Below are 15,229 nucleotides of genomic sequence, written 5' to 3'. Positions count from 1 at the left end.
TGTCGTCCGTCCCTAGAACAGTTTTCCAAGAGTCTTAGTGACTATCTACGTGCTTTATGTCAAACTTAAGTCAACTTTTCAGATGAGATGGGTTCTATTATGTCCAGCGAAAACCAATTACTGCTTTCCACAGAAAGAACCTCGTACCATGGTGGTGAAAGTGTACTGCCTCAGGACCTGGACGACTTGCCTTAATAGAAGGAACCATGAATTCTGCTCTGTATCAGAGAATTCTACAGGAGAATGTCAGGCCATTTGTCTGTGAGCTGAAGCGCAGCTGGGTCATGCAGCAAGACACGTCTACATGAAAATGGTTAAAAAGCAACAAATTCAAAGTTTTGAGATGTGGCAGACCTTGAAAGGAGTGGTTCATGCTTGAAAACTCCCAAAAATGTCACTGAGTTAAAGCAGTTCTGCATTGGAGAATGGGCCAAAATTCCTCCACAGCGATGTGAGAGACCAATCGACAACTGCAGGTAGCCTAGTGTGGTTAGAACGTTGGGCCAGTAACCGAAAGGTTGCTAGATCCAATCCCCGAGTTGACAAGGTAAAACATCTGTCGTTCTGCCCCTGAACAAGGCAGTTAACCCACTGTTTCTAGGCCGTCATTGTAAGTAAGAATTTGTTAACTGACTTGCCTAGTTAAAAATGTTAAATAAAAAAACTCAGTGTAAGGGGGCAATTACTTTTTCCACACAGGGGAATTGGGTGTTACATAACTTTAAATTAGTATAATTTATAAACTCAGTTTTGCTTGAAGATCTGTTAACATTCAGTATCAAAAATATAGAAAAATCAGAAAAGGGGCGAATACATTTTCACAGCTCAATACAACGCATTTTGCACAACAGTTTGTCTGCGCAAAAGCTCAAAGCATTGGCGACACCCCACAATGGTTAAGCATCCAATGGCCCCTGCGAAATGCAACTTTTCAGGGAAGTTAGGAACCAATATACACAGGCAGTAGGAAAGCTAAGGTTAGCTTTTTTAAACAGAAAAGTGCATCCTGCAGCACAAACTCCAAAAAGTTCTGGGAGAATGGAGAATAAGAGCACCTCCTCCCAGCTACCCACTGCTCTGAGGCTAGGAAACACTCACCACCGATAAATCCGCAATAGTTGATAATTTCAAAAAGTATTTTTCTATGGCTGGCCATGCTTTCCACCTGGCCACCCCTACCCTCAACAGCCCTGCACCCCCCAGAGCAATTTGCCCAAGCCTCCCCCATTTCTCCTTCACCCAAATCCAGATAGCTGATGTTCTGAAGGAGCTGCAAAATCTGGACCCCTACAAACCCGCTGGGCTAGACAATCTGGACCCTCTCTTTCTAAAATTATCAGCCAAAATTGTTGCAACCCCTATTACTAGCCTGTTCAACTTCTCTTTCGTATCGTCTGAGATCCCCAAAGATTGGAAAGCTGCTGCGGTCATCCCCCTCTTCAAGGGGGGAGACACTCTAGACCCAAACAACTACAGACCTATATCAATCCTACCCGGTCTTTCTAAGGTCTTTGAAAGCCAAGTTATAACAAACAGATCACCGACCATTTCGAATCCCACCGTACCTTCTCCGCTATGCAATCTGGTTTCCGAGCTGGTCATGGGTGCACCTCAGCCACGCTCAAGGTCCTAAACAATATAACCTCCATCGATAAGAGACAATACTGTGCAGCTGTATTCATAGACCTGACCAAGACTTTCGACTCTGTCACTCATCACATTCTTATCGGCAGACTTGGTTTCTCAAATGATTGCCTCGCCTGGTTTACCAACTACTTCTCAGACAGAGTTCAGTGTGTCAAATCGGAGGGCCTGTTGTCCGGGCCTCTGGCAGTCTCTAAGTGGGTGCCACAGGGTTCAATTCTCGGGCCGACTCTCTTCTCTGTATACATCAATGTCGCTCTTGCTGCTGGTGATTTTCTGATCCACCTCTACGCAGACGACACCATTCTGTATACATCTGGCCCTTCTTTGGACACTGTGTTACCTAACCTCCAGACAAGCTTCAAAGTCATACAACACTCCTTCTGTGGCCTCCAACTGCTCTTAAATGCAAGCAAAACTAAGTGCATGCTCTTCAACCAATCGCTACCAGCACCTGCCTGCCCGTCTAGCATCACTACTCAATGGTTCTGACTTAGGTATGTGTAGATGTCCACATATTCTAGGTGTCTGGTTAGACTAAACTCTCCTTCCAGACTCACATAAAACATCTCCAATCCAAAGTTAAATCTAGAATTGGCTTCCTATTTCGCAACAAAGCATCCTTCACTCATGCTGCCAAACATACCCTCATAAAACTGACTATCCTACCGATCCTTGACTTCGGCAATGTCATTTACAAAATAGCCTCCAGCACTACTCAGCAAATTGGATGCAGTCTATCACAGTGCCATCCGTTTTGTCACCAAAGCCCCATATACTACCCACCACTGCAACCTGTATGCTCTCGTTGCCTGCCCCTCGCTTCGTATTCGTCGACAAACCCACTGGCTCCAGGTCATCTATAAGTCTTTGCTAGGTAATGCCCCGCCTTATCTCAGCTCACTGGTCACCATAGCAACACCCACCTGTAGCACACGCACCAGCAGGTATATTTCACTGGCCACACCCAAAGCCAATTCCTCTTTTGGCTGCCTTTCTTTCCAGTTCTCTGCTGCCAATGACAAACAAATTGCAAAAATCACTGAAGGTGGAGACTCATATCTCCCTCACCAACTTTAAGTACCAGCTGTCAGAGCAGGTTACAGATCACTGCATCTGTAAATAGCCCATCCAAATACCTCATCCCCATACGGTTATTTTTTTTCTTCTTCTCCTTTGCACCCCAGTATCTCTACTTGCACATTCATTCTGCACATCTATCACTCGTGTTTAATTGCTAAATTGTAATTATTTTGCCACTATGGCCTATTTATTGCCTTACCTTCATTTGCACACACTGTATATAGACTTTTCTTCTATTGTGTAACGGTGTGTGTCACACTGTTTTGCTTTATCTTGGCCAAGTCGCAGTTGTAAATGAGAACTTGTTCTCAACCTGGTTAAATAAAATAACGTCTTGGATTCAAATACAGGCAATTAGTTTCCAGAAGAAATACATTTTCCCTATGGGGAGAATAAAATCAGTAAAGTGAAATTAAGTATTTCATGGTAAATAATGTTTAATTATTTCCATCCCTATACAATGTGAGGACTGGCTGCAAGCCACAATTTTCATGTGGTTAATTTTTGGTTTCCAAATGACTAGCTTTTAGTACAGACCATTAGGAGCACCTGCCCTGCAAGCTGTTGTAGTAACTGTACATAGAAGAGCCTTAACCTCTCTGGTAAAATGTTTCAAGGTAAAGTACAACTTCATTTAGACTTGTGTATTTATATATTTTTTTACATTTAATTGAACTGCTTTTCTATAGTGATTATCATAAAACACTAAAGCATTGTGCATGACACCTGACATGGTCAACAATATTTTGCCCACATACTTCTTATATAATAAACATGACATATTTTTTCACTGTCTGTTAGTGTGGCCTAATACTGCACAACTGTTCACCAGTTTCACTACAGTGTTACTGAAGGCCTGTGTGTGTTGAGCACGGAGGTTTACATCCGTTCATGAAGTCACTGGGATAAAAGTTCATGTTTAGGTCTGATGTATTCTTGATTACTGGGTCCACTCATTTGCCTTTCTTCATCTTGGAAACCCTCTCCTTTCTCTTCTTCACGTGTTTCGGTGTTTTGTTTTTTCTCTTTTCCCTCTGGGCCTCTTTGGCCAGTTTCTTCATCTCCTAAGAAATGCAGAAACAGGTTTGGGTATAGAATGTTAGATTAAAACATTGATGTAATTTTATGGTGACTTAAATTCAGACTGAAAGAAATCGAAATAATTTGGGATATTTGCAGAACATGCTCCAGATTTAGTTTTGTATAGGCCATGTAATAACCTAAAAGTAGTGGGCACAGTTGCAGGGTTACAATAACCACAAGGTGCTCACTCCCTCTGGTGGTCAATTGTGTAATTTCCTTTTTTAGATGTTTGTTTTTTTAATCTGCTGATAGCAGTTAAATATTGCAAGACTACTTGACAAATTCACCTTCACAGTTTTAAATAGAAACATACCTTCTTGTCAATCTGAGACTCCTCTCCCACAGACTCCTGTTTGCCACCATCCTCATCTTCATCCTCTGAACTTGAGCTCTCCTCTACATCACAGTCCTGGAGCAGGGCAGGTACCTACAAAAGGAGGGACGAAATAACAGTCAACAATTAAACATTTACAACAGTCAATAAACAATCATACTACTTACCATTCCTCAACTCATGCAGGGTCATGGTAAAAATATTCATAACCACACATGACTTTATTCTCAATTAGAAGCCATTATTAAAATCTGTTTATTTCAGTTGACAGTCGCCACACCTCTATAAAAAAAAATATCAACCTCTCTTTAATTGACACGCAACCTTTGCTGCCAATTCACAAGGGAAAAGGGTGGCAATTGAGTATGACTTACTGTCTGAACTCCAGACAGATCCTTCTTCAGGCCCGTCACTGTCTGGTAGAGGATCTATATCAAAAGAGATCACAGCCATTAACACAGAAGAGCCAGATTAATAAATCACAGTGTTGGGGCTGGCTCAATCACATTGCTACTGAAAAAAAGTAACAATAAATATCAGGAAGTAGAGAAACCTGTAAAGCGAACCATGAGTTAGGGGGTTGTTGACAAAGTCGACTACTTTGGTATCAGAATGGTGGGTTTGAGCGGTGACGTCCGGGTTTTAGTCAACTCACGTTGTCATTCTGCATGTTGTGCGAGGACTCGTCGTCTTTCATGTTTGTCATGGCATCCACGTCACGTTCGTAGTGGCTCACTTCTGTAAGTGTGCGTGGGATGTACGCGTTCTTAAACACCTGTCACAGTTCAACCATAAACCAAAACAGGGAGAACGTCAGAATATCGTGGAGGAACCCCCCCCAAAAAAAACATTTCACCTTCATGGTTATCAGATCTAAAAAAAATAATAATAAAAAGACTTTACCTCCTCATTCACACTATCCTGATTGGACCTCTCCTCTGCCGTCCTCTCGGAAGCAATGTCCATCGCCTACAATGAGAAGAGAGCCACCATGAACACAGGCATATCAAACGGCCATGCTCGCTGAGTACTGAGCGTGTACAGAAACGCACGGAGTATCCCACAGTGCAACTTTTTCACTTGACCAAACAAACACAAAAAAAGGAAAAAACGGCATACGGTTATGATTCAATCAGTGTAGATAAGTAAACTTCACATCAAATGAAACATCCCCCCCCCTACCTTTTCCAAGTAGAGGTTGATGTTGCTGCTGGTGATGGAGGGATCGGTGACGAACTCAAAGAGCTCGCGTAAAGTCATCGCCGCTACACCTCGCTTCAGGAAAAAGTCTGGGGGACACGGGACCAAATCTCATCGAGCCTTTTATCCAAACTCAGAGCCTCATACTTCCAACAGAAAACCATAGGCACTGGACACTCCTAGTATATGCACTGCCTCTTGTCCTATAACCTCTTGTCTACATTAACCTCTGTGTTTCACATATTACGTGCATGTCGGGTTGGAGTTACGGCAATCTCAGATGAAACGTAGCTACATTTGACGATATTAAACAAAACAGAACTTTCATACATGTTTTGTTTCGAAAAACCTTTTAGAATATTAGAATGCTATGGCTAAAGGACCCTTTGTCAAATAATAAAAGAAACAATCTGCGCTTTAGAAATGCAATATTCTATTACCCACAAGCATTAAGGCTGTGGTTGGTTGACAATGTCACAGAGCGCTGATCTAGGATCAGGTCTCCCCCTAGACATATGTATTATGATGGTGAAAGGCTAAACTGATCCGGTATCAGAACTTTTTCTCTAGCGACTGTGTGAATACGGGCCTGGGCCACACGTACCATTGACATTGGTACAGTCTTTGCGCAGGAACTCGAGAGCGTGGGGGTGGTCGTGCTCCACAGACTGGGACACGTCGATGATGTAGGCGTCACCGTCGTTGTACCTTGAAAGATAAGCAATAATTTAATATATATATAAACAATTGAATGCATCAATTTAGTCAACCCCAGTATCTTCCATAATTGTATCAATGGAAAGGTTTTTACTTAAAGGCACAAACAGTAATATTTCCTGTTGTTCAATTCAAAAATGGTAATTTCAATGCACAATACAACACCATTGATTCTCTATGAATATCTAACGAAGAAGAAACGCCGTATGAATATAACTAATAAGCGTAGTTCACACACACACACACACACACACACACACGTACATCAGATAACATGAGGGAACTTACAGCATGTTGAACTCACTGAGGTCTGAATGGACCAGCCGGGCCTCCTGGTACATAACCCTCATGTTGTGTATCACCTGGAGATACAGCTCACGTGCTTTGGACTCGGACAGGGAAGCGTTCTTCAACAGAGGAGCAGGCCTGGGACCAGAGATACAGATTAAAACAGATCTTCAAAGCCAGGAGAAGCAGCCACGTTTATCAGTTTGCTATATAGTAAACGTAGATGTGTGTGCAGACCTGCGTAGAATGCATCTCAAACACCACACACACTGCTATAACACAGCAGCAAAAACAACAGCGTTCAACATTGACATAGTTAAAGTATAGAAAAACACAACAGCCTTAACAGTAGTTACCAGAAGTTACAGAACAAAACCCCCTATTAAACTGTTTTGCTCTCAAATCATCACATTAGAAATGACTACGGTTGAATAAGTGAATTGTTTGTCCTTTTTGAGAGAATTGATTTGGACCACAGCTTCACTACACACATACAGGCTAGATAAAACCAGAACTTACACATAGAACAAGGAAACAACCTTTAAGCCAGACATAGTAACAGGTATATAATATTGACATGTCAAAACAGAAACGAAGCCTGATCATACTTACATGTCATCCTTGCCGATGAAACTCATGAGGAGCACGTGGCTACGCAGCATGATTGGCTCCGGACTCGGGATGCCTGCCGTCTGCAACCTGGAGACAGGCAGTACAAAGAGACAAGCAAAAACGCAGGGTCGTATTCAGAGTGTTGCAAGTGAAATGGAAAACCAGCGTTTCTTATTGGACAAGTCCAAGTAGTCCCTCCCCTTTTCAGTCAGTTTTCAAAACCAATTAAAACTAGTGAATTTAGGGTCAAAGGTGATTCATTGACACAAGCGTAGGCTTGTACCCAACGGTGCCAGGTAGTCTACCCAATAATGTTGAATTATTTGACGTTTCAGAAGGTATCTGGTATCGGTTCTTAACCATTTACACGAACTTGAAATGTTTCTTACAGAAGGAATATGAAAAGTACATGCATAAGCACGGTAGCAATTGAAACAGTTTGGAGATTATGGAAATAATCTTTCCGATTTAGGCGCTTATCATTGTCCAAATCTGCAATTTGCAACCAGTATACGGGTATGAGTGTAAAGGTGTAAATACCACCTTAAACCGGGAGTAAAATAAAGCGTAACCAAGGTTACTTTTTCCATGGCTCATCTTGGGGATGCTCACCTGATGAGGTTTCTCATCTCCTTCTCGGCCCAGGTTCGCACCATCTTCCTGGGGTTTCCTTTACAGTAGCCATGGCGGAACCTGGAGGGCAGACGACAGACTTCATCAGCTTTAAACATGGCTGATGCAATCCAAGTCTACTGTACGCTAGGGATGGGCGTGAGTACTCGATTAGTTTATATCGGATTAATAATCGCATGCAGGTACTCAATATAAAATTGCAATTATTTAGCAGGTTACATTTCTTAGCACTGACAAAATCAACTAATATGCGTTTGTTTCGAGAGTAGGTAAAGTGCAGTAAAAAAAATATTTTTAATTTCAGCCTTATTTATCATTTAAAAAACACTAACATGCGAGTACTCAAATATTTTTCAATGTGAGTATATCCAACACAGAATCTTTCAAATATTCATTCCTACGGTACACAACAGACTGCACCAAATAGTTAGTTCCACATCAACCCCTTCTGAAATATGGCTACTTAAAAGGTCTTGGTTTTATAACGCCATCTTAGACAAGCCAGGAAATGCTGTTCACCTGAATTCTCCACTAACATATTTGTCACGGTCCTTGAACAGTAAGATGGAGGTCTTGTAGATCTTGATGGCCCTGCTCTCACCATTGGCAGTGGTTGCGTGGTAAACATTTGCCTGTTGGTAAAAAGCACTTTGAAATAATGAAACTGAATATGCCAGTCGTAGGACGATAAGTTGCCCACAATTGTTTTTTAAAATATAATAACTAGGCAAGTCAGTTAAGAACAAATTCTTATTTACAATGACGGCCTACCCCGGCCAAACCCTGACGACGCTGGGCCAATTGTGCGCCGCCCTATGGGGACTCCTGATCACGGCCGGGTTGTGATACAGCCCGGGATCGAACCAGGGTCTGTAGTGATGCCTCTGGCAATGAGATGCAGTGCCTTAAGACTGCGGCGCTACTCGGGGAGGCCCAAGTGTTCCACAGTGGTGGATACATTTGCCTCATGACGTTGTGGGATGAACTTGCCTCTTTGCCTGTGCTGATACATCCATTGATCTCTGAAATGACACCCCTGCTGAGCATCTTAAACAGAATCATTCGCGTCCGCGGGTCCAACACCTTTCAAACAAACAATATAAGGAAATCAATTCAGTGTTGATTTTCTGTTACTCAGGCTTACACTGACATCAGGTATGAAATCCAAACAGAATGCCATCACCACATAAAATAACATCATTTTCATCTCTGATTTAGTACTATTGATTCAATTGTTTTTTCCCCCCGCATCAATCTACACACAATACCCCATAATTACAAAACAAAAACAGGTTAAGAAATGTTTACTAATTCACTAAAAATAAAAAAAAACAGAAATATCACATTTACATAAGTATTCAGACCCTTTACTCAGGACTTTGTTGAAGCACCTTTGGCAGCAAATACAATACAATCCCAAGTCTTCTTGGGTATGACGCTACAAGCTCAACATGTATTTGGGGAGTTTCTACCATTCTTCTTTGTAGATCATCTCAAGCTCTGTCAGGTTGGATGGGGAGCGTTGCTGCACAGTTATTTTCAGGTCTCTCCAGAGATATTAGATCGTGTTCAAGTCCAGGTTCTGGCTGGGCCACACAAGGACATTCAGAGACCTGTCCCGAAGCCACTTCTGTGTTGTCTTGGCTGTGTGCTTAGGGTCATTGTCCTGTTGGAAGGTGAACCTTCACCCCAGTCTGAGATCCTGAGCTCTCTGGAGCAGGTTTTCATCAAGGATCTCTCTGTACTTGGCTCCATTCATCTTTGCCTCGATCCTGACTAGTCTCCCAGTCCCTACCGCGGAAGAACACTCCCACAGCATGGTTTCTGCCACCACCATGCTTCACCATAGGGATGGTGCCAGGTTTCTTCCAGATGTGACGCTTGGCATTCAGGTCAAAGAGTTCAATCTTGGTTTCATCAGACCAGAGAATCTTGTTTCTCATTGTCTGAGTCCTTTAGGTGCCTTTTGGCAAACTCCAAGCAGGCTGTCATGTGCCTTTTACTGAGGAGTGGCTTCCGTCTGGCCACTCTACCATTAAGCCCTGATTGGTGGAGTCCTGCAGAGATGGTTGTCCTTCTGGAAGGTTCTACCATCTCCACAGAGGAACTCTAGAGCTCTGTCAAAAGTGACCATCGGCTTCTTGGTCACCTCCCTGACCAAGACCCTTCTCACCAGATTGCTCAGTTTGGCTGGGTGGCTAGCTCTAAGAGTCTTGGTGGTTCCACAATTCTTCCATTTAATAATGATGGAGGCCACTATGTTCTTGGGGACCTTCAATGCTGCAGAAATGTTTTGGTACCCTTCCCCAGATCGGTGCCTCGACACAATCGTGTCTTGGAGCTCTACGAACAATTCCTTCGTCCTCATGGCTTAGTTTCTGCTCTGACATGCACTGTCAGCTGTGGGACCTTAGACAGGCGTGTGCCTTTCCAAATCATGTCCAATCAATTGAATTTACTACAGGTGGACTCCAATCAAGTTGAAGAAACATCTCAAGGATGATCAATGGAAACAGGATGCTCCTGAGCTTAATTTCAAGTCTCATAACAAAGGTTCTGAATACTTATGTAAATAAGGTATCTGTTAATTTTAATACATTTGAAAAAAATTCAAAATATTTGTTTTCACTTTGTCATTATGGGGTATTTTGTGTAGATTGATGAGGGGAAAAATGATTTTATCCATTTTTGAATAAGACTAACGTAACAAAATGTGGAAAAAGTCAATGGGTCTGAATACTTTCCAAAGGCACTGAATGCATTTATGTATGTATGTGTAAAATAAATAAATACACACACACACACACACACACACACACAGATTATAAAAAAAAACCCACATACACACTATAAAACTCCAACGGGAATAAAACTATTTTTAAAAGCACACCTGCTCAACTGTAGCCCGATCAGATTTGTCTTTCACTCGAAACCTAGCGGAAGTAACCACAACAGCCAACGAAATTATTTTTTATACAATAACAGAAATAAAAAGTACTCTTTACTCCAAGCAGTGCAATGTCATGTTCAGTGACAGGTTACATACGTGTCAGCATTTTGTTGTTTCTGCATCACGGTCACTTTGTTGATCACAGAGTCAGCATAGTTGAGTTTATCTACAGTAAAACAAACACATTCAGCGCTCTATACAGTTACTTCTCACATTGTATTATCCATCTACACAAGCTAAAATACTTAGTTGCTGTACCCCAAATAAAACAATGAATAAAAGTCCCATGACAGTATTAACCATAATTTATCCACATTACTTTTAATAAAATATTTCAGTTCTTGTTTATATTACTTGATTTGCTTTGATTATTTTACTCCAAGTCATCTCTATAGAGCTACTGCCTATGCTGTCTGACAAAAATCACTATTTTGTAGTAAATAAGGCATGCTGAACACCATCAATCCCTTTCATAATTTCAGGTAGAGATGTTGCTAAGCAACTGCTGCTCTCTATATATATGACCTCACAATCATGCAAGCTTGTCTCTTCAGTAGCAGGCGTAAAAGAAACAGACTGTACAAGTAGATGTGCAATGGATTATGGTCATTGTAGTTAATTACCACGTTTTATGCACTAAAATATGTAGAATATTGGCCTGTTGGAAACTACAAATCCCTACTACGGCACACAGTTCAGGGTGGATCTTGATTTATCTCTAGAGAAACTGAAATGTGCTCATTGAGCTCAAAAAGAAAACAGAACAAAAATTGAATTAAAATAATTGAACAGTAGTCAATTAGTTTTTTTAAAATGAAATTGCCAAAATTTCAGTTAATCGCTCAGCACTAAAAATTCTACTTGAACTCACCTAAATTAATTTTGTGTTCAAACTTCCTCAGAGCCTTGTCAGTGGGGGTTGACAGTTTCTGTGATTTGTTACTAAGATTTTGTTTATTTGCCTGCAAAAAAAAACAAAAACAGATGACATCAATTTGCGACATTGTCTCATATACCCAATATTGGCTCCTGCTATGGGAGCAGATTATTATCAAACTCCACTTGTACATGTACATTTTGAAATAATGATTTATTTGCCGATTGTCTATAAAGTTCCGTTTTGGACTGTCTGGGACTCCACATCAGCCTGGGACATGGCCCAGAATAGGACAATGTGGAGATCCATGTCAAGGTTCTGAACTTACCTGGTGATTCATTCCTGTTCTATTAGCCATGTAGCGTTTTGTCAAGTCCCCAGTCTCATTCCAGTCCCAATCATCATCCTCCTCTTCTTCCTCCTCCTCCTCATCATCATATTCACGCAAATCATGATATGGTGTTTCCAGACTAACTCCACTGACCTGGCCCTCTATTGCAAGCATCTCCTCAGCTGGTTGGGTGATGGCAACACTATTTAAAAAGAAACATAGCTAGTGGTCAGGCTCTGTACATTGAAACACTGACAGAAAGAAAACAAATAATTGACTTAGCTAGCTACATGAACAAAGGGAGATGGGCAATACACGACATGCAGTGTGCTGTTTGTCTTGAGTCATTACATACGTTCCTTGAACAATCTCTGCTAGATTTGCAATGCTAAATGCAATGTAGAGACACATGGGCTACCTTGTTTTATAGATAACGTGTCATACTAGCTAGCCAGCCCAAAGACCGGCAGATGGCGATATTCTGGCGCATGATTGTGGGAAATTGTGTTTCATAAGGAAAGTATACATATTGTCCCAGTTTTCTCGCCATTAAATTGAGTTAGGGAGGAAATCAAACGCAATTTGTAACCTGAATGGAGAATGTTATGTACGAACCGGTCCACCGGTGGATATGCATTTATAAGCTGGCTGCGTACAACAATATTGCCATCTGCCGGCCTTTTGGATACGAGCTAACACTTGACTAGGCACAGGACACAACTCTCCTAGAGTTTTCATTAATTTATTTAACTAAGCAAGTCAGTTAAGAATAAATTAGCCAACGCCGGCCCAAACCGGCCGACCCCGGTATTAACCTGGCCAGTTATGCGCCGCCCTGTGGGCTTACAGGTAGCTTAGCTAACTAGGTTTTTTTTTTTAATGAGGTGTAACGTTGCTAGCTAGCTCACGCTGGCGAAAGTAGTGAACGTATTCAAACGAAACACTTTGGGCTTTGCAAAGATCTGAGACCAATGATATGATAGTTAACTAACTATCTAGTGGTTACCCTGACAACAACCATTCCTAATCACCGCCGGCTGTGATAGTTAGCTGGTTAAAGTAGCTAGCTAGATCATTTAGTCAAAACTCATGTTGTGAAATATAAATTCAACACGCTTTTTTTTTCTCTTTTTTTTTTTTTAAACGCATCCAATAAGTTGTTCAAACAATGAAATAGCTAAATACTTAGCTATAACTAGTTATATGCCTGTGGTTGGTCGCTAACGTTAGCTAGATAACGTTAATGCCAATACCACGCATGCTAGCAACAACAAACAAGGTTATAAGTACGACTAGCAGTAAAAGGCTACAAATAAAGGATACTTGTCGACACCTGTTTGATTCGTCCGCATCATCAAACTGTCCCGGTACAATCTGGGCCATGGACATTTCAATTCGGTATTTCACTCCAATGTGAGTTACAACTCGTGTAAGAAGCTCGTCTGTTTCTACACACTTCCGTCTATTTTTCTTCTTCTTCGACGAGGTTTAACAGCGGGTTGGCATCCAATAAATGCTGCATTACCGCCACCTGCTAGACTGGAGTATAACTACTCCAGAAATGACCACAATCTAATACAAATAACTTTGCTTGATTTTTTAAAATGTTGAACTACCCCTACCGTCTCTACACTCACACACACACAAAAATAACACCACCCTACTCCACTATTCACATATTTTAGTCCTACCTCAATCCAACAACCTGAAAGGATGGGACACCACCCCACACCCTGTGACTCTTCTGATGTCAAGTCTCGCACACCCAAAATGCTTCTCTGCAGCTGCCACCACAACCTCAATATTCTGCGACTATTTTCGGAACTCTGACATTTCTGACTTGCTAACTCATTGAAAGTGGAAGGCATTATGCATATAACTACAACCAGTTAGCAAGTCGGACATGTAGACATTTAAATCCAACTGAAGGAGTATAGGTTTTTAGAGGGAATTTTGGTCAGTGTTTCTTGTTTTTGGTAATTAGTATGAATTTTTTCAACCAAAACAGATTTTGTTTTCTGGGATGTTTGTTTTTTACTTCCGCATACAGTAGGTGGTGGCAATACACCTTATGAGTGTAGTCTGCCTACAAACCTAATTATTAATATTATTATTATTATTTTTAAATATGTCCAAAATGTCAGAGTTTCCTAGTTCGGACTAGCACGTGAATGTGGCATTACCCCTGGTTGAATGCAGGGTGCAACATCAGGAAGTAGCATTAGCCACCGTAGCATGGTGGTGGAAAATTGTGTTTTATTAAGACAGTATGCATATTTTTTAATTTTTTTGTAGTTGGGCGGCACGCCATTAAAGCTAGTTAAGGAGGAAAGCAATGGCTTTGCAGCCTGAATGGAGGATGTTTTATGTAAGAACCGGTCACTGGGGGACACTAGTGTATTACCGACTAGGCACAAGCCCAGACGGTAGTGGGGACCCATAGCACCCACAATGACCCGACACACCTCAAAGCTGTGTAAGGGTTATTTGAACAAGAAGGAGAGTGATGGAGTGCTGCATCAGATGACCTGGCCTCCACAATCACCTGACCTCAACCCAATTGAGATGGGTTGGGATGAGTTGGACCGCAGAGTGAAGGAAAAGCAGCCAACAAGTGCTCAGCATATGTGGGAACTCCTTCAAGACTGTTGGAAAAGCATTCCAGGTGAAGCTGGTTGAGAGAATGCCACGCGTGTGCAAAGCTGTCATCAAGGCAAAGGTGGCTACTTAACACTTTTTTGGTTACTACATGATTCCATATGTGTTATTTTGTAGTTTTGATGTCTTCACTATTATTTTACAATGTAGAAAATATTTTTTTAAATAAAGAAAAACCAATGAATGAGTAGGTGTGTCCAAACTTTTGAATGGTACTGTGTGTGTATATATATATATATATATATATATATATATATTATAATTGTTTTTCTTTCTTTAAAACAACAAGGTTGTGTTGTAGAGGGTAGCATCCTGTATATGTCCTGGTGACACAGTGAAGGTTATGTTGTTTAGGGTAGCATCCTGTATATGTCCTGGTGACACAGTGAAGGTTGTGTTGTAGAGGGTAGCATCCTGTATATGTCCTGGTGACATAGTGAAGGTTATGTTGTTTAGGGTAGCATCCTGTATATGTCCATCCCCCCAAAAATCTATGTTTGTCTAACTCTAAATCTATCTATTTTTAAAAACATGCTGAAAAATGTGGGAGCTCATCTGCTCATGACCTCTCTCTCTCTCTCGCACATGTTATCATTCTACAATTACCTATCGCAATGCATCCCTCCATTCTCCCATGGTGTCTCACTAGGGACTTGAACCTCTCCCAATTCATCCCTCCATTCTCCCATGGTGTCTCACTAGGGACTTGAACCTCTTCCAATTCATCCCTCCATTCTCCCATGGTGTCTCACTAGGGACTTGAACCTCTCCCAATTCATCCCTCCATTCTCCCATGGTGTCTCACTAGGGACTTGAACC

General features: G+C 41.4%; 1 protein-coding gene across 1 annotated transcript; it reads right to left on the bottom strand.

Annotated features, from left to right (window-relative positions):
• Nucleotides 1-3,134: 3,134 nt before the first annotated feature.
• riok1 (RIO kinase 1 (yeast)) lies at nt 3,135-13,238 on the bottom strand. The gene is made up of 17 exons (XM_024392133.2): nt 13,086-13,238; nt 11,750-11,954; nt 11,416-11,506; nt 10,641-10,710; nt 10,485-10,527; nt 8,585-8,677; nt 8,114-8,226; nt 7,574-7,654; nt 6,962-7,048; nt 6,350-6,487; nt 5,949-6,052; nt 5,327-5,433; nt 5,048-5,113; nt 4,800-4,919; nt 4,519-4,572; nt 4,124-4,237; nt 3,135-3,791 (listed from the first exon to the last, which is right to left on the bottom strand). The coding sequence occupies exons 1-17, from the start codon at nt 13,139-13,141 to the stop codon at nt 3,681-3,683; spliced, it is 1,653 nt and encodes a 550-aa protein (XP_024247901.2). The 5' UTR covers nt 13,142-13,238; the 3' UTR covers nt 3,135-3,680.
• Nucleotides 13,239-15,229: the final 1,991 nt, after the last annotated feature.

Source organism: Oncorhynchus tshawytscha, linkage group LG28 (assembly GCF_018296145.1).
Source record: "Oncorhynchus tshawytscha isolate Ot180627B linkage group LG28, Otsh_v2.0, whole genome shotgun sequence".
NCBI lineage: Eukaryota > Metazoa > Chordata > Actinopteri > Salmoniformes > Salmonidae > Oncorhynchus > Oncorhynchus tshawytscha.
The sequence above is the reverse complement of the archived record's forward strand: the minus strand, read 5'-3'. Positions and strand labels throughout refer to the sequence as shown.